A 22799-nucleotide genomic window follows, 5' to 3' on the forward strand; every position below is an offset into this window, starting at 1 on the left:
CCATGGATTATATCTCTACGAAAAATTAGCTCAATTCAATATTTCTAATCTTGTCAAACTTAAAATTATTTCTAGACCGTTAGATAAAATTGCAAACTTAAAACACTATTTTTGACAAAGTTCCACATATTGGATTGAGCTAATTTTTTGTAGGGATATAATCCATGGTGGGTAGAATATATCTACAAAAAATCAGCCACTAATTCATTGTTGAAATGCATTTTTTGATAGGATGTACAATAAGGATGTCACTCTAGCCAAGGTATATATATATATATATATATATATATATATATATATATATATATATATATATATATATATATATATATATATATATATATATACGGTTTGTCTAGGGTGCCACTCTAAATCTGCCACCCTTATCTCACTCTCCTCTTGAGCCGTCGGATCCACCTCTAGATCTCAAGATCTAATTTATTTACTCATAAAACCGATATTTCAAAATTTCGTGTATTTCAAAATAAAAAAAAAAAAAATAACAAAAATTTCGGTGTTTTTCTTCTTCTTCTCTCGAGAACTTCTTCTTCTCTCGAGAAATCAAGTTCTCTCTCTCTCTCAATCCTTCTCAACTTCTCAAAAAAAAAAAAAAAAAGCATCTACCAAAAAAAAGAGGGATCGACTATTATTAAAACCCAATTCCTTCAGCCATTAATCCACCACCGAGCTCTCTCGAACTTCACTCTGTCCTCGAAGTTCCAATTAAGGTATGCTTCCATTAACACACTTTATTCTCACTCACTTCACTCACTCACCGCAAACTCGTTATGTTGTTGTGTTGTGCATTCCGTTCCTATTTTCGTTGTCTTTGTTTTTAATTTTTTTCGCTTGTTAACCCTGTATAGTCTCTACTTCTAAGTAGCGAGACATTCCTTCAAGCGTTATGAATTGACCCAATACGGGTTTGTTATGTAGGTGGTAATGTATCGTGTGTGTGATGGTAATGTGGTATAATCTGTATGGCTAGCTCATATATATTCATGTATGAAGAATATACAACTTTGAGTGCCTTGGAATATTTTCTAGGCTCGTCGGTTTAAATCTCAAATTTAGTTTTCATACCTGTTTGTAAAACGAGAAAAAAAAAAAATGGTGGCTGCCATTAGCATATTAGTATATCTGTTTTTGAACTCGCCGAGTTCGGTGAACTCTCGCCTCGAAGTTTTGAACTCTTCGAGAGTTCGGTGAACTCTCGTCGTATTCTTCATGCCGTGATTCTCGTCGAGTTTTGAACTCGTCAGATTCTTCATGCCGTGATTCTCGTCGAGTTTTGAACTCGCAGAGTTTTAAATTCTGTCAGAGTTCTAAATTCTGTCAGAGTTCGGTGAATTCTGTCAGAGTTTTGAATTCTGTCAGAGTTTTGAACTCTGTCAGAGTTCTAAATTCTGTCAGAGTTCGGTGAACTCTGTCAGAGTTTTGAATTCTGTCAGAGTTCGGCGAACTCTGTCAGAGTTCGTTGAACTAGCATATTCGGTGAACTCTGTCAGAGTTTTGAACTCTGTTAAAGTTTTGAACTAGCATATTCTGTTTAACTTTTGTTTGTTCATTTGTTTTTTAATGTTATTGGTTTAGGGTTCCATAGTTATTACATATTCAAGTGATTTTACATTTGCATATTTTGATATTTTTTAATTTTTTAATTTTTTCCTTCTACAGTGAAATTCGATCTATAAATGAGGTGCCCTTATTGTGGAAGCTCAATTCTTAATAGAGTCTCGAATACCCAAATGAATCCTGGACGATCTTTACGTGTTTTGCGAAAAATGATGAAAACGTTTGCCTAAGGATAAGAAATGTAGGTATTTTAAGTGGGTGGATGAAGAAAATAATTGTGGAAGCTCGTCGTCGTTGAATATAAATGAGAGTCGAGCTCCCACATTTTCCCCAACCGAGTCGAGCTTCTATTTGCACAAGGAGGATAACGACTGATTCGGAAATTCACTCAATCGGAATGTTAATATTTAAGTTGTTGTTGGTCTGTCTTCTCTTAGCGGTTTTGTGTATTATCAAGTGGCTGGTTAAGGTGTTATTGGCTTAAGTTGCTTTGGATGTCGTGTGGCGTTGTCGATGATGACTTATCCTAAGTTGCTTTGGATGTAGCTTCACAATAATTGCTTTGGATTACAGTTATGTGCAAAAATTTACAGTTATGTTTCGTAGGAAGGTCTTCTTGCATTGGTACAATGGCGAAGGAATGAATGAGATGGAATTTACTGAGGCTGAAGTATCAACAATATCAAGATGCGATTGTTGAAGAAGAAGTAGATTATGAAGACGATGCGCTAAAGTTTTTCATGAAAAAATTGTGCTCAAATTCCAATTGTGCTTGATTATAAATAAGGTTGATGAGCTGAAGTTTTTCATGTATTTGTCTTGTGGCTGTACTTATATATACTCAGGAGTGAGAAATAGAAATTTCATATATTATGAATTTCATGTATCAACTGTGCCTTTCAGTATAAAACTATAAGCGGTACCGAACTATAAGTGGCTTATTTAGTTATTTTCACTCTTTTGGCTTGTCTACAGCTAAGTCAAATATTTTGCAAAATGGAAGAAACCGAAAAACTAATCGACCTTGGGGATAACTTATTTTCCCCTTGGAATGGATTCCAATAATTTGATTGCTCAATGTATGTTACAAACCTATCAAACACCTTCAACAATCAAATGTGTCTGTTTGGACTTTGTCCCAAACGGTGTGGCCATGCCGTTTGGCCTTAGTACCAAACGGTGTGGCCATGCAGTTTGGGACTAAGTCCAAACGGTGTGGCCATGCCGTTTGGCCTTAGTACCAAACGGTGTGGCCATGCAGTTTGGGACTAAGTCCAAACGGTGTGGCCATAATCGTTTGGGACAAAGTCCAAGCAGACCGCCATTTTTTTTTGTTCAAATCAAAACGATATGGCCACACCGTTTGGGACTAAGTCCAAACGGTGTGGCCATATCGTTTGGATTTGAACTTGATAAAAAAATGGCGTGTCTCAGTATGGACTTTGTCCCAAACGGCATGGCCACACCGTTTCTTCAGACAAAATCTCAAATCCAAAATGATTAGGCATTGAGAATGATTAGTTTCAAAGTTCGAAAGTGATGATAACACATTATCAACCAAGAACGGTCCCGGTCTAGGATTTTGCACACATTTCGTTCTCTAATTTATAGTGTAGGAGGCATTTTATACATATGTGAGAAATGGTCATGTTTTTTGTCTCAATCGCCTCAAATCTTTGTATTTTCTTATGCTTCTCTTTCTTATTTTAAGTAATCATTAATTGTGTATAAGCTACTACGAAAGTAAAAAGATAGAGGAACACACACATACATTCGGATGTATAAAGTAAAATATAATGCAACACCGATTTAAAAGGGTATTTTCAGATGAGCTACAAGAAGTTTAAAGTTCGGCACTAAAGTCTTGATAATAATATATAGGGGAATCATTTGGAGATTGGATGAACAGAGTGTGTTGAAGACTTTAAACCAAGATTGTTGCTCATCAATGACCAACTCTGACAGGCAAAATAAAACTCTGTGTTGCTGTTTCACAGTTTCAAAACTCTGACAGGCAAAATAAAATACAGTACCCTAGCAACTTCCTCACGGCAAACCAAAATAACTCAGAAGAGTGATCCGATAGAAATTTATGTACATGAATTCTCTGGAAGAAAATTACACATCGATCATATAACTAAGGGCCTCAGCTGATGTTCCATGCTCATAGAGGAACTGCCCATTCTAACCAGATGTTCAACAAAAGTAGGATTGTGGACTGCTCTTGCCAAATATTTCATCATGCCCAACTGCCTCTACTCCCTTTCTTGTACCTTATGCTCCAACTCCTCTAACTGAACCTTTGTTTTGGACTTCTGTTGTTTCACTCTCCAAAGATTGGTCTGAATAGAGGTCTTTTCCCTAGAAAGTTTATCTATTTCATCATCTAGTGCTGCTCTTTTCTGATCCTCGACCCTTGAGGATGAGAATGACTGTGAATAGGCTTCCTTCTATGAATGTTCTTAAGCAAATGCTTCTGATCCTTTATGAAATCCTCATTAGCAAACTCCCATTTCTCTGGATCAACTTTTCGAAACCCCTGATACATACAAATGCAAATACAGTTACAAACCACCGATTTCATTATTAGTTTCAACTTACAAACATTAAGTCAACAAGTTGACACTCTTAATTAGAAAAATGGTTGTACAGGACTTAATTTTAGAAAACAGCCATTGACAAAGGTCCATAGTGATCATCATGCGAGAAAAGAAATGTGAAACCAAAACAGAGTACCAAACTAAAAAGACTTGAGCAAGAAGCTCCAACACAATTTACAGATACTAGAAACAACTTGATATCAACTTGATATCCTTCTATTCCTTTTGCTTAGATAAACAGATTCGGAAGAATTTTTGCAAAAACATTGACAAATTGGTGTTGCGGTACAATAGCACCGGGATTGGCGGAGGATGAGACATCAAACCGGAACACTTCGGTCGCGATACGAGAACTAAATATTGGCCCCCGAAAAAAGGAACAACCACTTATTAGATTGTAAACACTAATATAGTGTAGTGAGGTTCCTTTATGATTCTCCACCCAACTTGGCATCCAAAACACATATCACGTAGCAAGAAAAAAAGATCAAATATTTATTTGATTGTGAGCATCGAACACAACACACACACATAATCAAACCATTAACGTCAATTTCTTTAAATTCAATGAGAATAGAAGGGGCAAGAGTACACTTTCGCATCCACGAACTGCGGTTAGTACAAAATATACCCCCAAATCTAATTTTCACATAGTATAATCATCATTTCCTTCACAAATTAAATTTCACATAGTACCAAAAAAATTAACAGAAGGCAGATTGATGCGGTTAGTACAAAATATGTTAACAAAGTCCCAACTCCCAAGTAGGACAATTCAAGTTGGCTATGTTCCAATGATCGATATTACAACATAACAAAGAAATCATATTAACAAGCGGCTTTATTACCTCTTGTCCACAAAAGATGATCGGGTTTCATAGCCGAAATGCGAAGGGTCCTTCTCCAGTTTCTTTGCGATCAACCCATTTTTGTACTTCACGAAGGACTCGTCATCAAGCACATCCTGCATTTGCCGTATGTCGTTAAGACATACAGAAGTTAGAGTTCACAAGTAATATGGAATGCTAACATGGATTAAGTAGTTATGTTTAACTCCTAAACACTTTTGGTTAAAGGTACATTTATCCTGCATCAAATGACCTACTTAAATGGTTACCCTGTCTAACATGTAGGTCCTATGATAGACACACGATTCCTCTAAGTCTCCAACAGAAGAAAAAAAAACACCTTGTCCAAAATAGAGTGTATGCTCTCCATATAAAAGCACAAATCTCTTGGGTGAAAACTTGACAATTTTTCCATAGATCGAAGCCTTATCCTCGACACAAGAATCAAATTGGACTACTCTAATTTTGTCTTTTAGTTAGTAGAAGTAAAGCTTAAATAATATCTTGCAAGAAAGAGTACAAGCATGGACAAAGACATTCTCTACTCTGCGGTCCCAAAGTGAAGGAGATCCTCACAAGAGATCTCAAAAAATATGTTGATTTCGTTATTGCATATAAAGATGATGAATTCAACAAAACTTAGAATTTTTACTGTTTCCAATCCAAAGATTGCAAAAACTGCAATGAAACTGATTTTGTTGATTTCAATGTGCTATAAATTTTTGACATTTCTACTTAATAAACATACAACAAATTTGAATTTCATACTGAAAACCACAAATTTTAATACATACCCAAGTTGTCGATTCTACCAAGCAAGTAAACCGGGTCATATTTAGAAGATTGAACACGATACCAAAACCCAAAGACTCACACAACATCCGGACTGAATTGGAATTAGAAAATGGGAACAATATTACCTTTTTCCCTAAATCGAACAATTTGGGTGCTGGAAAATCGAACTAAATAGTTGGAATTGAGATGGAGAAAACCCAAACCCTTCGTTTTTTCGAGATGGAATTGAGATGGAATGGAAATCGAGTTTTTCGTTTTTTTTGTTTTTGAAATAGTGCAAAATTTTGAAATTTCACAGTTTTTGAGTGAATTAGATTTGATGATCTTGAGGTGGGATCGGACGGCTAAGGAGAAGAGTGAGATAAGAGTGGCAGATTTAGAGTGGCACCCTAGACAAACCGATATATATATATATATATATATATATATATATATATATATATATATATATATATATATATATATATATATATATAGTGATAATTCTCTAAAAAGTAGCTACTTAAGTTAACGTAAAATAAGTACGTACGTAAAACTTCATCTACAAAATGAATTCAAATCTATTTTTTTGTGGTTATGAAGCACTTAGCATAATGATTATCTTCCCAAAATTTCAGCTCATTTGGAAACCTCTAACATAAATAAAAATTGTTGGCATCTTTAAAAAGAAATCTAACGGTCCAGAAATGTTAAGTTTTTGTAATCGTTTTTTGCCAATGTTAGAGGTTTCCAAATGCGCTGAAATTTTGTAAAGATGATCTTAATATTGAGTATATCATATCCACAAAAAAATAGGATTGAATTCATTTTGTAGGTGAAGTTTTACTTACGTACTTTTTTAAAGTTAACTTAAGTAGCTACTTTTTAGAGAAAGACTATATATATATATATATATATATATATATATATATTTCAACTAAGAGTGCAATCACATGCATTGAGGCAATACAATAGAAGAATTGAGACCACGTCATAATTTGAAGGAAAAAAATTAAATCGCAAGGTGGGGATTAATTCAACAAAGACTATCTAAATTCCGGAAGTTAAGCATATACAAAATTTATAGCCTAAGCATAAATAAATCAGAAAATTGAACTTAGGAATAGTAAAAATATTAAAATTCATTGAACTCACCTCTTCAATTGCAATTGAATAGAGGTGATTTCGTTGAACATGATTTACTGCTACTTAACCCAATGCGGCATGAAAAAGGTAAATCACATGAACCAACGAAAATAATTGGGGCCTTCATTAAAGATTAAGAAAAGCATATAAATATAATAATAGAAACAGGAACAACTTTGTTTGTTACAACCACTAATGCCGACTTGGTGAATGACATCAAACAATTAACATACCATCACGTGGTGTATAATCATGCTATTTTTCTATTAGTTTAGCATTATTTTATTTTCCTATCTATCGATGTCATTGGAGGGCTGGGGTACAAGTGAAGAAAGAGGCTCTTATTAACTTTCTCACAAATACGAATGAGAGCAGATCGACACTTCGGCCTGCGAATGTCTTGATTTATAGTTGGTATGAGGGAAAACATGTATGTGTTGATATAACTAGAGTCTCTCCGTTGGTAGGGTTGGGGAATGGTGACTTTGAGGTAGGATAAACTGATAAGAGGTGCTAAGAGGGCAGTAACAGGGAAGATAGAGAAACACGAGGAAGCTTGTAAGGCTAACCAACATTGTTTTATTCCATTCAATTTTGATACTTTTGGGTTATTGGAACAATAGTATGTTGAGCTCCTCAAGAGACTTCAGAAAGTTATGGACAGTAACGTTATGACTGGTGGTTTTAACAAGTTTGTTTTTCGAAATATAAGATTTGCTATTCAGAAATGACTTGTGGCGCAGCTTGTTGCAAGTCTGTCCTAATTATTTATAAAACTTGTTCACATTATTAAAAAAAATTACACTTTAAGTAAGAAAAAAAAAACTAAGAGAATATTGGGGCAATAGATTAGAAGACCATACATTTAGCGAAAGTAGGGTGGAAGGGGTTAAATGAGAAATCAGTAAATTGTAGAAAAGAAAAAGAAGAAAAGAAGAAATAAATGAGAACAATAGGCTACATATATTGCAGAAATTAGTGGTTAAAGATTCTAAAACATGATTACTCGAAAAAAAATATTATAAGAAAGAAACAAAAATCATGCCTAAGCCTTTTAGAATTGGGTGCAAGTTTGTGTGGAATTAAGATAGAAAGCTGATAAAAGCCTAAAACTGTAGTTTTAACCCCTTAATAGTATTACATTTAGGCCAATTATATTTATAATAAATAATAGTTAGTATTGTTTACGTGTTTTTGTGTATTTTTAGGTATTGAAATTAATTATATAAAGAAATACGACACTTTTATAAGAGAAAGGAGTTAAATTGCTTGCTGGAGAAGTTCTATGGTTAAAGCCCAAAAAGAAAAAGCTTTTTAAAGCTTAGTCAAAGATGGAAAGTCAAAGTCACTCGGGCAGAAAAAGAACAAAAACGTCAATAGAACTTCAGCAAACCGTATTTTTGGATTTAGACCTCGGAATTTGGCCTATTATATGTCAAAACGACCGGCTCAGAAAGAGCTTTCTAATTGTCTAGGCCTTGACCTAATCAGAGTTGTAAAAGTGGACAAAAAAGCTATTGCACTATATTCTAGCAGAGAAACCCTTTTTGGACTTAAGTGATTAGGTTTTGGGCTTGATTTTGTGGCCCAAAACACAACTCCAAAGCCCATGCACAAAATTGTAAACCTAATCCTCTCCTATATAAAGAGGATTAAGGCAAAACTCTACCTCTTTCTCCTACCTCTTCCCCATAGTTTCTAATAATTTAGTTTTATGTTTTCTAGTCTTAAACACCATTAAAACACTTCAAGTTTGTAGTTTAATACAATTTATTATTATTACTATGTCTTCTTCTAATTTTTATTTACATGATAGTCTAATGAATCATAGCTAAACCTCTATTAGAGGGATTTGATTGAAGCTTTGATGAGGACTTGATATATTAATGTAGAGTAGTTGTTAAAAGAGCTTCAAGCCTAGGTTTATCTATTTAGACATAAATAGAATTAACCTAGGCTAGATGATAGTTAATTCGGCATGAGAATGGGTTTAAATTTCCTATCATGCTAATTATTATATGACTAGAGATACTATAAGTAATTAGAAATCATTAAAGGTCTAATCTTTATGTTTGAACCTTGTGTTTGAATGTAAAGATTAGGGTTTGCAACAAACTCTATGCTAGCATGTTAGGTATAAATCAAGGTAGATTTGAATCTCTCTAATTCCTTCTTCATATTCACAAGTTCATATCTAATCGCCTTAGTTTAATTTAGAATATATTCAAATTAGTTTTCTCCATATTAGTTGTATTTAGAAATTATTACTCTCACGTTGTTAAATTGTTTGTCACATGTTGAATTAAGATAAACATCTAAAGGATTAGGAGTGAAACGAATTCTTTACTCTAGTTATATTGCATGATTTATTGAGAGTAGAACTTTAATTCAAACGTAAGAATAATGTAGTTTACTTCAATTCTATCTAGTGTTATTTAGCATAAAGTAGGGTAAAACATAGTTTTTAGGTTTATCAAAAGTACAAATGGGTTTACAGTGTGTGCATTTAGAATGACAACAAATGGTAGAGAGAGAGTGAGAGAAACCTATGATTGACAGTGAGAAAAGAAAATGAATTAGTAATAGAAACACATACCTATGATTTTTGTTCTCATTGAAACACCATTTGCTCCAAGACCTCCTTCTTGTGAGATAAAGACAGGGAAGGTGTCACACCCCGAATTTCGACAGAATTCGGAAAAACATTATTTGTCCCCGACTCTTCGATCTCCGAGGTGTGACGCACTACCAACTCCCAAAAACCCATAAACAGTTTTAAAATATGCGGATAATTAAAACCAATAAAAATTTTAACTTAAACAACAGTCATCTTCATTACCAAAAACAATTTATAAATGAAAATGCAAATAACCTTATCTCAACTGAAAATCTATATCACCTCAAGGGAAAACAAAACTTATCCTGAGATGCAATGCTAACGCAAACCACAAGCAGCAACCAATCTTCTTCAACACTAAACCTGTCAAAACTTATCAACTATGTTCATTGAATGAACACACCCGATAAGCAAACATGCAAATCGGGTCAGCATTATAAAAATGCTGGTGTGAGTAGCTCTAAAAACAACATATACTTATACAAATATATACATATATAATCCATACGGCAGTTAGTTCCTCCACCGAGGCGCCTTAACTTTCAATGACTAATACAAGATTCTTAAGTACAATAATCTAGGCAGGTAGTTCCTTCACTGAGGCGCCTTAACTTCCCACTAACCACACAACAAACTATACTCATAATAAATAAGGCATGTAGTTCCTCCATCGAGGCGTCTTAGGTTCTAACTAAACTATAACCAGCCAACCATATACAAATCATCTATCTAGAGATATATCATTTACCAACATATTACCATAATTATATTAGTTTAGGCTTTCTTTGTGTGTCCCTAAAATCACGTCGTATCTATGTCTTACCTAGTTTCCCTGGCTACCAATCGCCGCTACCCAACGAACATGTACATCCACATGCCTCCCTTTACATAATGAGCCACTCCGGCGTAACCACCTCGAAATGGATGCCGCGACACCGTAAATCCTCACACGGAAGCCAAATCTATGTAAGCACCGCCACTATTCGCATAAAATATTGCATCATCGCTTCTATTTTTCGCTTAACGGAATAATCAAGCCACTATTCGGGCTTTCGCCGGAGGGGCCCGAAGGCCCATTCAAATTTTAATCGAACGCCGAAAGGCGCCCGAAGGCCATTCAGATTAACTCAAACGCCGGAAGGGCCAATCACATGAGTTGTGGTAGTCGGGTTCTAGGATTTTCGTTATGTAATTTATTCAGTGTGTCATAATTAATGACTCATAAACATTTCTACTATATCACGTGCGTGTCAATTACCTTATTGCACTAAGCCATAATATCTAGAAACATCTCAATTATATCTCATAGTCACTTTCGTTTCTTTCACGTGCAATATATTATTGCACTACACCACACTCCCGTAAGCAAATATTCACCAATACTATATTAGCATCTCACATATAAAAATAATGGAGTGTATATACATTTCTCCAAGATATTGCATTAATATAAATATCCCAAAGATATTATCTCATGTCACAATGCTTCAACGTATCACATACATTTTTATTATAACGTATTAGGAATATAATATCTCCTAATATCTCAATATCGTCACGTGTCAAAAATACACAACATCAAGGTCAAATCTTTCTTAGATAATGACCACCAAATTATACAAGCTTCCACAAAGATTTTATTACTATATGTGTCCATATAATATACACATAAAACGTGACAAATAAAAAAAGCGAATCCCCACAATCAAAAGCCCAATATATATATATGCTTTTACACACTACTCACGTCAAATCTAAATTAGATAATGACCAACCAAGTTATATAATATCGACAATATTTTATATAATCAAATATGTGAAAAACTAGAAAAGTCAACATTCCACAGTCAAAGTCAACGGTCAAAGGTCAACGGTCAAAGTCAACAGTCAAAGGTCAAAGGTCAACACATCATGGTCAAGGTCAAACTCAACATGTCATGGTCAAAGTCAACACGTCCTGGTCAAAGTCAAATTCAACATATCATGGTCAAAGTCAAGGTCAACGGTCAATGTCAACGCATCATGGTCGAAGTCAAACTCAACATGTCATAGTCAAAGTCAAAGTCAACATGTCTTGGTCAAAGCCAAACTGTCCTGGTCAAAATCAAACTGTCCTGGTCAAAGTCAACAGGTCCTGGTCAAAGTCAATTCATCATTGTCAAAGTCAAACTGTCGTTTCCGTATTCGACAGGTTCAGAGTCGTAGCCATGGTTCATGGCTAAGGTCAAGGGTGCATGGTTCATGGCTCATGGCTAAGGTCATGGTTCGGACCCAACTGGCCACAACCAAACCTTAAAACCCGAAAGTCTAAACATTGAAGGACCCATTTAGATCTATTTTACGTCCTATGGACTGGTCCCAAGCAATATTAGAAAACTGCCCAAAAACTTATACTGCACTGGCCCAAAACATAATTTGGATTCGGGCCAAAACTTAAACTGAAACCGGCCCCAAAAACTTAATAAAATCGGCCCATAGAAACAAATGAAATGTTGGCCCAAACAAAAATATTAGAAACTTAGTTTGGCCCAAAGAACTAAACTAACAAAGGCCCAACTAAAACAAACACAAGGTCGGCCCAACCAAATTAAACTTGCTAAGGCCCAAGGCCCAATACGGATTACTGTTCATCATCTCCCTCCACCTACAGCAGCCCAAATCCGGCCACCACCACCTCCACACAACCACCAATCTAACCAAGCGGTTTTACTCTAAATCCAAAACCAAACAACATTTGTAAACACAAAAACCCCAAATCCTACAATCCAACCCTCACCAAAACTAGATCTAGGAATCAATCCCGCCGCCATTAATGGCTTCCACCAAGCTCTAATCGACAGCCCCACACAACCCTCACACACCCAATAACCAACATCACAATCCCTTCCAAGCCGACGAATTCCAACCAATGAAAACTACAAAAGTTCAACTCCAGTATATCAGTAACGCCATTAATGGCTTCCCCAACCTTCACTCGACAGCCCACAATCGCAGCACTCCTCCCCTTAATACAAACCCACCACAACAACATCCTAACCATCCTAACCACAAGTTCCAACCAAACAATGGGGACGTTTACTCTGTTTCGGTTTGGGCGACGCCATTAACGCCATTTCCAAGCTTTAACAGCACCCCTTAACACTCCTTCCAGCTTCCATAACCCCATTCAATCGACTAACAAACAACAAGAGTTCCAAAATATAAACGGGTAGGCGACGCCATTACAGTAATTCAAAACTTTCAACAGTTCAATCATTTTAATTACAAAAACGAAATTTAACAAAGTTAAATAATACAAAGACACGAAGTCCAATACAACAGGTTTTAACAATGCTACAGGACGCCGAGAAATAAACAGTAAAATTAGTGAAAACATAGGACAATAAAACGGTTTCTGTATTCCGGTGAAATAGCAAAATAGCTACTCACCTGTATGAACAGCTCCTACGAATTCCTCCGAGTCCGATTAAATTGGCTCAACGCCGTAAATCCAAATTTTTCATCTCTGCCTCCATTTTCATTATTTTATTTTTCTCTTAACCCTATTTTCTAGAAAAAATGTGTTTATATACTTGGGTCCGAAACCCAAGCCCAACACAGACTCGGGCCCAAAAACCAGGCCCACGTATTCCGAGTCCAAACCCGACGAATTTTGAAAATAGATAATTAAATTAATAAATAAATAAATAGAAAAATACGTATTTAAAAATACGTATTTAAAAATACGGGCGTTACAGAAGGTCACACTGATTCTGGAAATTAGAAATCGGAAGTAACAAAACAATTTCTTTATATTTTGGGTGAAGTGGTAAAAAGGATAAAATGTTGTGACGTTTGGGAAAGAAAGTCAATTTAGTTAAGGTGACCGAAATTACCAAACTGCCCAGCATATAACAGGTTAAAATTGATTTGAGTGGTGAAACAATTGGGTACCCTTTTTTAAAGAAAGTTTGGGTTAAAATGCTGAATTCGACAACTAATTGAAATCCGGGACTTTCTAATTATATAGTAGAATAGATATAATGCTAAAACTTGCCTTTTCAATTAGTTTCGTATTTTCAGTTTTACAACAAAGTTTTAAATGAAAAGGGTACTGGAAAGTTAGACAACCACTTTCTTTTTGCTCTTCACTAAAAGGGTAAATCGGTCATTACGAGTGTCCTAAAAAAAGTAGAAAACTAATCATAAAATAGGCTCCATTTCGCATACTTTTGCAAAATAAAACATTTTCTTCGTATCTCTCCAACTCTAATTTCTAGAGAAAAACCGTTTTTATCAAAACCGCTTTCTAATTTGCTCTCCATCAGAACGATTTATATTGAACCAATAGCCAATCATTTAAAATGTTGAGCATCTCTAGGTAGTGGTAGTATAGTCTTCAAATTTGAAGAAAATTTTTGGAGAATCTGGTCACAAATTTCGAACAACTCTGTCATTGGTACTGTCGAGTGCTATGCCTGTTAAAATGTCGCGCGACAGTCGGACTTTTGTCATTTCACACATTTTTTTTCAACCTAATTTCTCTAGTTCTAACCAAAAAATGGATTCCGACGATGAATACGTCTATAATAACCAAATAAGATGGAGTGGTGACGGTGAGGAAGATCAAAATAGTGGTAATATTACCCCCGTTTGGAGCAATCCCATAGGTGATCTAGATGATGAACCAAGCACTTCTGGAGCTGGAAATCAAGGAGCTGAGCCTGACGATTCTTTGCTTCTTCAGTATCAGCAAGTCGATTTTGAATTTCCTGCTGAGGCTATGGATTTCAACCATCTTAGACCGGTGTCTATGAGGTTTCATGATAGGCATGTCTCAAGAGTTGTTCTTGAACAACAGGTATGTATTTTAATTTCATATATTAGCAGTAGTAGTTGATTTTAGTAGTTAAATGCATTATATATATATATATATATATATATATATATATATATATATATATATATATATATATATATATATATATATATATTTTTAATTTTAGTTTTATTTTATGCATTACATCGAGATGTGTTATGTATCTGGTTCGGTGCACTCCACGTGCGCTTAAGACGTAGTGGGATGATATTAAAAAAGTCGGTACACTTGACTATGTTAGAGATGCAATTCTAGCGACTCCCTTTGGTCATCTAGTTGACATACCTTACAATAAGACTGACATTTAGGGAGTTATCAATAGTTTAGTTGAGAGATGGTGGGATAGGACACATACTTTTCACTTCCCTCAGGGAGAGTTGGGCTTCACTCCACTAGATTTTTGTATGATATCTAGTTTGACTATAGGATTAGGTCAGCTGTTGGGATGTAGCACTGAATTCCAGAGTTGTGCCCAAATAATGACTTTCTTCCCTTGTCTGACCGATGAGTCATATGACAGTGCTGGTGTTAGGATTTCTGGTATCAAGGTTGCATACATTACACCGTTGACTAATGATGATGGGCTGTAGTTTTTAATAAATTATTTGTCACTTGATTCTGATGATGGTCAAGCACATGTTGATGATTATGTAAGAGCTTTCTGTATATATTTGATGGGCGTCTTGTTTCTTCCTTCTGGCCATTCCACGATTAACTTGGGGTATCTAGCCAACTTTGAGCACTTGCATGAGTTGGACGGTATTGATTTTGGTAGAGCCATATACTGTAATTTGTTACGTTGTTTAGATAGGGATTATCGGCAGACTGGTGTTGTTAATAGTCCCCAGATAGGAGGGTTTGTCATTCTCTTAAAGGTATGATTTTATGAGTATTTTCGTGCTGCAAATTCTATCCTCACAGAGTACACTGATGAGAGGCCTAGGCTCAGGGCTTGGCACGGACCTCGTCGAGCTTGTCTGACCAATGAGATCAGTCATAACATAACTTCTGTCCGAACCCAAATCGAGCTTAGCACACAGGCTTTTATTGTTTGGAGGCCTTGGTGGACATCTGTGGACATCGGCATGAATGATTGTAGATACGCATTGTTCATTTCTTATAGGGGAATGGTATGTGATATGGAGTGGTATTTAGGGGATAGATGTTACAGACAGCTCACACCATTTTGATAAGTTCTAATTTACTTCCTTTGATCAATTTGATTTAGCAAATGAATTGCAATTTTTATTAATATAACGACAACTAATACATGATTGCAAAAACATAAAATAAAAATAAATAAACAAAAGGAAACTATTACATATCACCCTTATTACATACTATTAGAGTTACTCTAGTTATCAAGTCAGTCATCATTTTCTTCATCATTGGCTCCTTCGTCGTCAGAAGCTTCATTTGTAGTACTTGATCCAGTCTTTTTTTCATATTTTGATAGCTACAATTGATTCTTGTTTTAGCTCTAAAACCCTCCGCGCACGAGGATTGAGTTTGTCAAGTCACATTGCCAACAACCTAGCCTCATTTTCCTCCTCTCTAACATGGAGTTTTTCTTGTTTCAAAAATAATTTTTTTTTGTGTCTTCTCTTGCTTCAATTTCATCATAGTTTGAAATTGCCCATTTAGAATCTCATCTCTATTTCTTCAGCTTTATTTAAAAGCTTGAAGAAATTCATCCATATTTTTAGCAGTGGATGCAACATTACCCTCGATAGTAGAAGCAAATTTTTTGTTCTTCTCAATTTATTTGCTCTGCTTCCTACCAACCGACCTCTCCAAAAAACCTTCGGTACTGCTAAGATTGTATTCCGAGTGCAGTAAAGGTGAAGGGTTAGAGTGAGGCGTTGAAGGGGTTGGGGTTGAGGGTGAAGAATCGAAGCCTTCAAGATCTCCAGATCTTGCTTTCTTCTTTGGTCTTGGAGCAAGTGTTTCGTTGCATAATTGAGTTCTTTGCCACTTTGGCGTATTTTTTACTAAATTATAACAATCTTGCCATATCCATGGTTTCCCAGTAGTAGCCGCATAAGTTGTTGTCGCGTCTGTAAGCTACGTTTATTAAAAAAAAAAATCAATATCAAGTAGTATATAAACGAAGTAAAAACGAATCTTACAATGTCTTCACGTACCCACCCGCTTGGAGGTTGTTCTTCAAGCTTTCTTAGTATAGCATAATATTTGTTGAAGAACGGTAAAAGAATCGCCCAACGTTATGAGACTCCCTTCCACTTACGGTTGTGGTCAAAACCTTGAATTTTATTCATCCTAGCCATAATTTGTTCCCAATAAACTTGTCCTGATTGATCATTCCCTACTATAGGATCTTCTCCAATCTCAATCCACACTCTAGTACGAGCAATATTTTCTTCATTTGTCCAACTTAGACCCCTGCCTTGTTTTGGTTGTGACATTGAGAGTGTTGTGTGTGAAATGGTTGAGTTGTTTGATAAGAATATTTGAGTTGAGTGTATGTAAAATGAAGAAGGTGATGAATGTAGATATATGGATGTGACATTTGCAATGGCGCGCGACATTACCAATGTCGCTCCGCATCTGCATCCAAATTGCCAAATTTGCGAACAAGAATGCGAACAAGCAGGTGATGTGACCGGATTTGAGGCCACCTCGATATGGAATTCAGAAAAATTTCAAACTTTTTCTTCAAATTTGAAGAATTTGGCATGTTATACTACCACCTAGAGATGCTCTTAGTATGTATTTTTCTCATTATTTACTTTTTTTCCCTCTTAATTCTTCTTTTCACTTCAAACTGAATTCTATGGGGATTCTTAATTTTAATTTCAGTTTCTTACTTTTGATTGCAAAACTGAACTCTTAAATGCAAAAAAATTAATGCCGCTTTGCTTCAGTGTTCTATATTTTATTTTTTGGTTTGTTGTTGTGCAGACGGCAACATTCAAGCATCAATTCACTATGTGCTCCTTGTCTACAAAAATACATTCTCTAATCAATCGGTATGCACGAAAAATTTTCTTCTCTCCACTTTGTGGGAAAACTTGATAATTCTTCATTTTTTTGTTTTTCGCCCACTATTGTGATGAAACTTACTTGAATAAATCATATGAAACATTGCCAACTCAATAGTTTAATCCACATTGATTATTTGTTGATGCTACTTTTAATTCATACTATTTTGCTATAATTCCAAAAAAAAAAAAAAAAAAAAAAAAAAACTAAAGAAGAGCGGTCTCTTCAAAATCAGAAATACAAGTATATATATATGATACAATTGAGTTTTGGATTGTACCAATCACAATGTAGAAATTAGTTAAATAGAGGGCCTGTAGTAAGCCAAATTTTTCTAGAGGTAAGTAAATTGTTTGAAGATTATTAGTTGGAGCATTTTAGAGGCTCCCTAGGACTCATTAGATTATAAACCTAAGTGGTGAATTCCATTTATTGTGCTACGTTTATGCGCCTTTGATTATGAATAGTTTGGTGACGTGTAAGAAAAGTAGTGCCAACACTAAAGTTTTTGCAGGTGTCAACTAGCAAAGTCGGTAAAACCTTTGGGTGATGATACCAGAGATCTGAGGCTCGAACCCCACCAACATCATATCAAAAAGTTACTGATCTCATTTAAAACAGGCTTGCCAATAAAAAAAAAATTATGTAGTCACTGATTTAGTGATTGAATTACCATGTACAACTTCTTTGTCTTTCAGTTACGTGTATTCTTAATAACAATGAATTACGATTCATTTTGAAGGAGGTACACCAATCATATTGCGTTTGCCGCTTTCAACTTTGCCATGAAGAGGTTATAATTTTTTCCCCTAATCATAGTCTTCCTAATTTCATCCAGTAAGTGTTTTCGTTTCTTTAGTCACATTCTTAAATGCAGTGTACACGCACATTTACCATTCTAAACATACTCGGGTCTTCTTTTCATTTACTAATATTTTCATTGCTTCAGATAATCTAGTTTTTTTTTTTTTTAATTGTTTTTCTTGAATGGGGTCCGTGTTCTCTATAGAGATTAGAGACACATTAGTTGGGTTCTAAAAAATTCATTGGTTTTCAATTTGGTTAAATGGAAGCATGGTTGGTTTCTATGTTCCTTTCGAATGAGAATGATTGTATGCAACTTTCACCTGTTTTTGTATGTGATCGACCTTCACAACATGCTGAAATCTTAACTATTCGATTTTCTTAATATGTCGCTCGTAATTTCCATTACTTCCTTCCATTTTATCTCAGAAAAAATGTTTTGTTTTGATATCTTCATTGCATTTACTTATATATGTTTTAAGTTCGTCGTGGTTTATTTTCGCAGGATACATAAGAGCGCGCATCGCAATGTTCAAACTGATTTTACAGAGAATAGCAAAGATGCCAAAAAAGACGTCAACAACGACTAGCTCATAATGTAACAAGGACAAAATCGTTGTTTTAGGGATGGAAATCACTATCAAAGGCAACTCCACCAATCCATTGTCAATTGACATGTGCAAGAGTTCTCACTTTATTGTAATCAAGGTATTGATCTAACCTGAAATTATTCATGTTTATTTCTCTTATTTTCTTTTCGAGTTTTTGGTTGTTGTCATATGTTTAATAATTTAAAGTGCATACTACACTTGTTACAACTGAATTGATTGATAAATGATAAAGAAACACAATTGATTGAGTACTGACTATTATTTGTGATTGATAGATATCTGTAAATCCCATCTTTAATCTTCATCACATGTGTTGACCTTGGTTCAAGTCTAATTTAGAGAGTTCTCAATTAGAGGATCTTTGCCTTTTGTGGTTCTTCTTCTAAATGAATTTAGATACCCCTTTCGGCTTTACTGTTATGTCTTTTTTTTTCCTTCGATAATCTTCTGTTATGTCTACATTCTAAATAAATTTAAACTATGTTTATACACTATTGTGGGTTGTTATTAATTAGAATCTATTAGGAGAGTTAAAGACTTTTGTGCATAGATTGTATTAATTCCTTCCCATTATGATAAGTTGGAAAATACTTATGATGCAGAACGTGTGAGCCATCAGATTCACTGGGAGAATAAATCATTTGATTTGGCGTGTTTGAAGTGTTGTCCATAAGGTCTTCAATGTGTAAACAACAAAGGACCAAACCAACAAAATGTTTTCATTCAGAAAGGCTATGAATTTGGTTAAATGGGTCGTGATGGGTCAAAATCATCTTCTTTTACTGTCTCAAATGCTAGCTGCTACAACCTTGATTTCCCTTCTTTTAAAAAAAAAATAACACTATGTGTGTTATAAATAGAGATTGATGTTATTGTTGTGGTATATATGTATGGTGATTCTATCAATGAAAGTGGTTTATTTTGTTGAACACTAGCCTTCTTCATTTGTTTCACAACTATATTTTTTGTTGAACACTGGTTTTTCAATGCATTCACAAAAATTGGTGGATGTATTAAAAACTTACTAAAAACCGATATTTTCTCTAATAAACGCCCAAAAAGTTTCCTGGTATTTATTTTTAGATAATAAATGTTTGCTAACTTAAGAGCATCTCTAGGTGGTGGTAACATACTCTTCAAATTTGAAGAATGCGACCACAGAATCCGGTAGCAAATTTCGACCAACTCTAGGTGGTCGCAAATTCGTGGTCGCAAAATTCATTGGAGATGACCTGCGACATTATTAATCGGGCGGCAAGGCCAAGATCACCGTCCGCTAGCGACATTACCACTGTCGCCCCAAGTTCAAAAAAAAACTCACGCAACATTCCCACTGTCGCACCAAATTGAAAAAGTAAAAAAAATTAACTTGGGGCTTACATTAGCGATTGGCGCCCAAGATTATCGGGCGCTGGGTAATAGGGTCAAAGTCAAAAAAAAACTTGGGGTGACATTAGTAATCGGGCGCTACGACATTACTATTGTCGCCCAAGATCCGCATCCAAACCTCCGGATTCATTTAACAAGAACAAGAATGCGAACAGACAGGTTATGCGACCATGAATGAGGCCACCTAGAGATGGAATTCCGAGAAATTCCGAATTTTTTCTTCAAATATGAAGAATTTGACAGGTTATACTACCACCTAGAGATGCTCTAACTATCATTCAAATAGATAATAGATGTTTTGCAGCAAATGCAGGCACAAAGTGTTTACTATAATATCTCCGTAACCCATTTACTAGTGCAGCTAAATACAAAGTTGTAATGTATAAAAATTAAAAAATCAGATTTTCCGAGTGGAGTCTGGACGTGTCCGTGGGCCTTTGTGCTGTTTAGCCTACGTAGTTAATGGGCCCATAAGTATAACTACGAAATTTCATACCATAAGTTGCACGGTGCAACTCCTTAAAGATTGCTTCAATGCAATCCCTTTTCATACTGTTATCTTCTTCCACTGCTTCAAAATTAGGGTTTCAAAGTTTCTAGTCTCGAGCTGAAATTTTCATTAAAACGATGACGAAGAAAAACACTAAAGATAACCACAGTGAAGAAAATAGAGGCAATATGAAAAACTCCAAATCAGTAATGATGAATAAGAAGAATCAGAAGAGATTAGGTGGGGGAGGTTTATCTCTTGCAGCTTTTGCTAATGCCAAATCAAGGAACAACAATTACAATCCAGCTCTCATAAGTAATAACTTTCTCCATACTCAATTATAATTTTTTATGCATTTTGAGAAATAAATGTTTAGAAAGCATAAAGGGGTGTGTTTTTTTTTACTAGTGATGTTATGTTTTTATTGATTGAATTGTTAGTAAATGAGGAATTGAGTATAATTCCATTGTGGTGATAGTTGAGACTGTTAAAATAGTATTCTAGCTTCCATATTAAAGTAATGGTGATACAGAAAAGACTATAGAGAAAGGGGAAATATGAAGTACTAAGTAGATGGTCTTCCTACACAAAAATAGAGAAAAGGGGGGGGGTGGAGGGAATGTGAAGTAGTAAGTAGATGACTAGATGGTCTCCCTATGCAGAAGAGACAATAAGTATATAAGTCGATATTCTTCCTATACAGAATAGACTATAGATAGAGGGGAAAATATGAAGTTTGGAAGTATATAGGGCGATGTTCTTCCTATACATAGTAGACTATATGTAAAACGGGAAATATGAAGTAGTATCTAGTAAGTATATGCGTCGATGGTCTTCCTAGACAGAATAAACTATAGAGAAAGAGGGGAATATGAAGTTCTAAGTAATAAGAGCATTTAGGTCTTCGGTTTTCCTAAGCTCACGATATGCATTTTTCTGCTTAGGTCCTATTCTACTGGCCCAAAAGCTGACTCGTTCTAGAATCTCTTTTGTATCTTATTGACTATGTTTTGCACATTCTTTATGTGCTACCTGCAAACTGATTGTGTACTCGTGTCTGCTTCTTGACCCGGGTCTATTGTACTTTCCCCAGAAAAGCAAAGGGAATTTTATAAGAATTCCAAATGTGTCAACAAGTATAAGAAGTCGTTGAAGCAGCAAAGCGAACTGCAGAATTCTCCTTCTGTGGCTATGAGAATATTAGAGGTTAGTTTGTTTATTTACTTGACAAATTTTGACTCTTAACATTCAATTGTTCTTGCGGCATGTCGTGAAAACATATAAATATTACTGATTTAGGCTAGTCTCCGTAGGGTGTGAAAACAGTTTCACAACTGCTCACCAACCTAATGAATTTAAGGGTCAAGCGGTCACCATTTTGTAAATTTATTAGTTGTTATTGCATTTAAATTCCGAGTAAATTTTTTCTATAGATATGGAGAAAATTATTAATGGCCTCTACCTTCAACCACAGGAAGAGGAAACTAAATCTTCTGGAAACATGGACAAAAAGAGTAAGAAGAAAAATAAACAGAGTGTGGAAAAATTGTGTCTGAATAAGCGCCAGGAGGAAGAGAAGGCAAGGTTGGAGAAAGAAGCATCCTTCCAAACAAAAAAGGAAGCGAGGGAAAGAACTGAAGCTCAGCGAAAGGAATTGCGATCAAAGATGTACAAGAAGACAAAGTTTGGTCAGCCCGTCATGAAGTACAGAATAGAGCACCTTTTAGAAAGTATTCAAGGGTCTAACAAGTAGATGTTTTGAGCATGCTTCATGTTTGGAACTTGAGCACGCAGAATCGGCATATCCAGTCATCCTTTTTAGAATTTAAAAACTCGAATTGACATCAATACATCATATGATCTTGTAAAGGTTCATCTAGGTCTATCACTATTGAAACTCATGGTTTTCAGACCATTGTTTGTGGAGCTATCAATTAGCCACTTTTGTACGTTACTGCTTTTTAACTGTTTTGTTCTGCACTTCTTTTCTATGTATCCTATCAAGTGAATGCATTTGATTATGAGGAACCGAATTTTCCTGTAAAATTCAATTTGATATTTACTGTCTTCACAGTTGGGTTCAA

The 22799-nt window shown here is 35.2% G+C and overlaps 1 protein-coding gene across 1 annotated transcript; it reads left to right on the plus strand.

Annotated features, from left to right (window-relative positions):
• Nucleotides 1-20731: 20731 nt before the first annotated feature.
• Nucleotides 20732-22799, plus strand: LOC147517606 (rRNA-processing protein). Its single transcript, XM_086589771.1, has 3 exons — nucleotides 20732-21030; nucleotides 21809-21921; nucleotides 22190-22799. The coding sequence occupies exons 1-3, from the start codon at nucleotides 20853-20855 to the stop codon at nucleotides 22466-22468; spliced, it is 570 nt and encodes a 189-aa protein (XP_086445897.1). The 5' UTR covers nucleotides 20732-20852; the 3' UTR covers nucleotides 22469-22799.

This window comes from Coptis chinensis, chromosome 2 (genome assembly GCF_015680905.1).
Source record: "Coptis chinensis isolate HL-2020 chromosome 2, ASM1568090v1, whole genome shotgun sequence".
NCBI classification, from domain to species: Eukaryota; Viridiplantae; Streptophyta; class Magnoliopsida; order Ranunculales; family Ranunculaceae; genus Coptis; species Coptis chinensis.

Excerpts from the sequence above, each read along its gene's own strand:
- LOC147517606 (XM_086589771.1), top strand. The coding sequence starts at position 20,853 with ATGACGAAGAAAAACACTAAAGATAACCACAGTGAAGAAAATAGAGGC. Across the intron at positions 21,031-21,808 it reads TTACAATCCAGCTCTCATAA|AAAAGCAAAGGGAATTTTAT; the intron begins GTAATAACTTTC and ends TACTTTCCCCAG. Across the intron at positions 21,922-22,189 it reads TGGCTATGAGAATATTAGAG|GAAGAGGAAACTAAATCTTC; the intron begins GTTAGTTTGTTT and ends CTTCAACCACAG.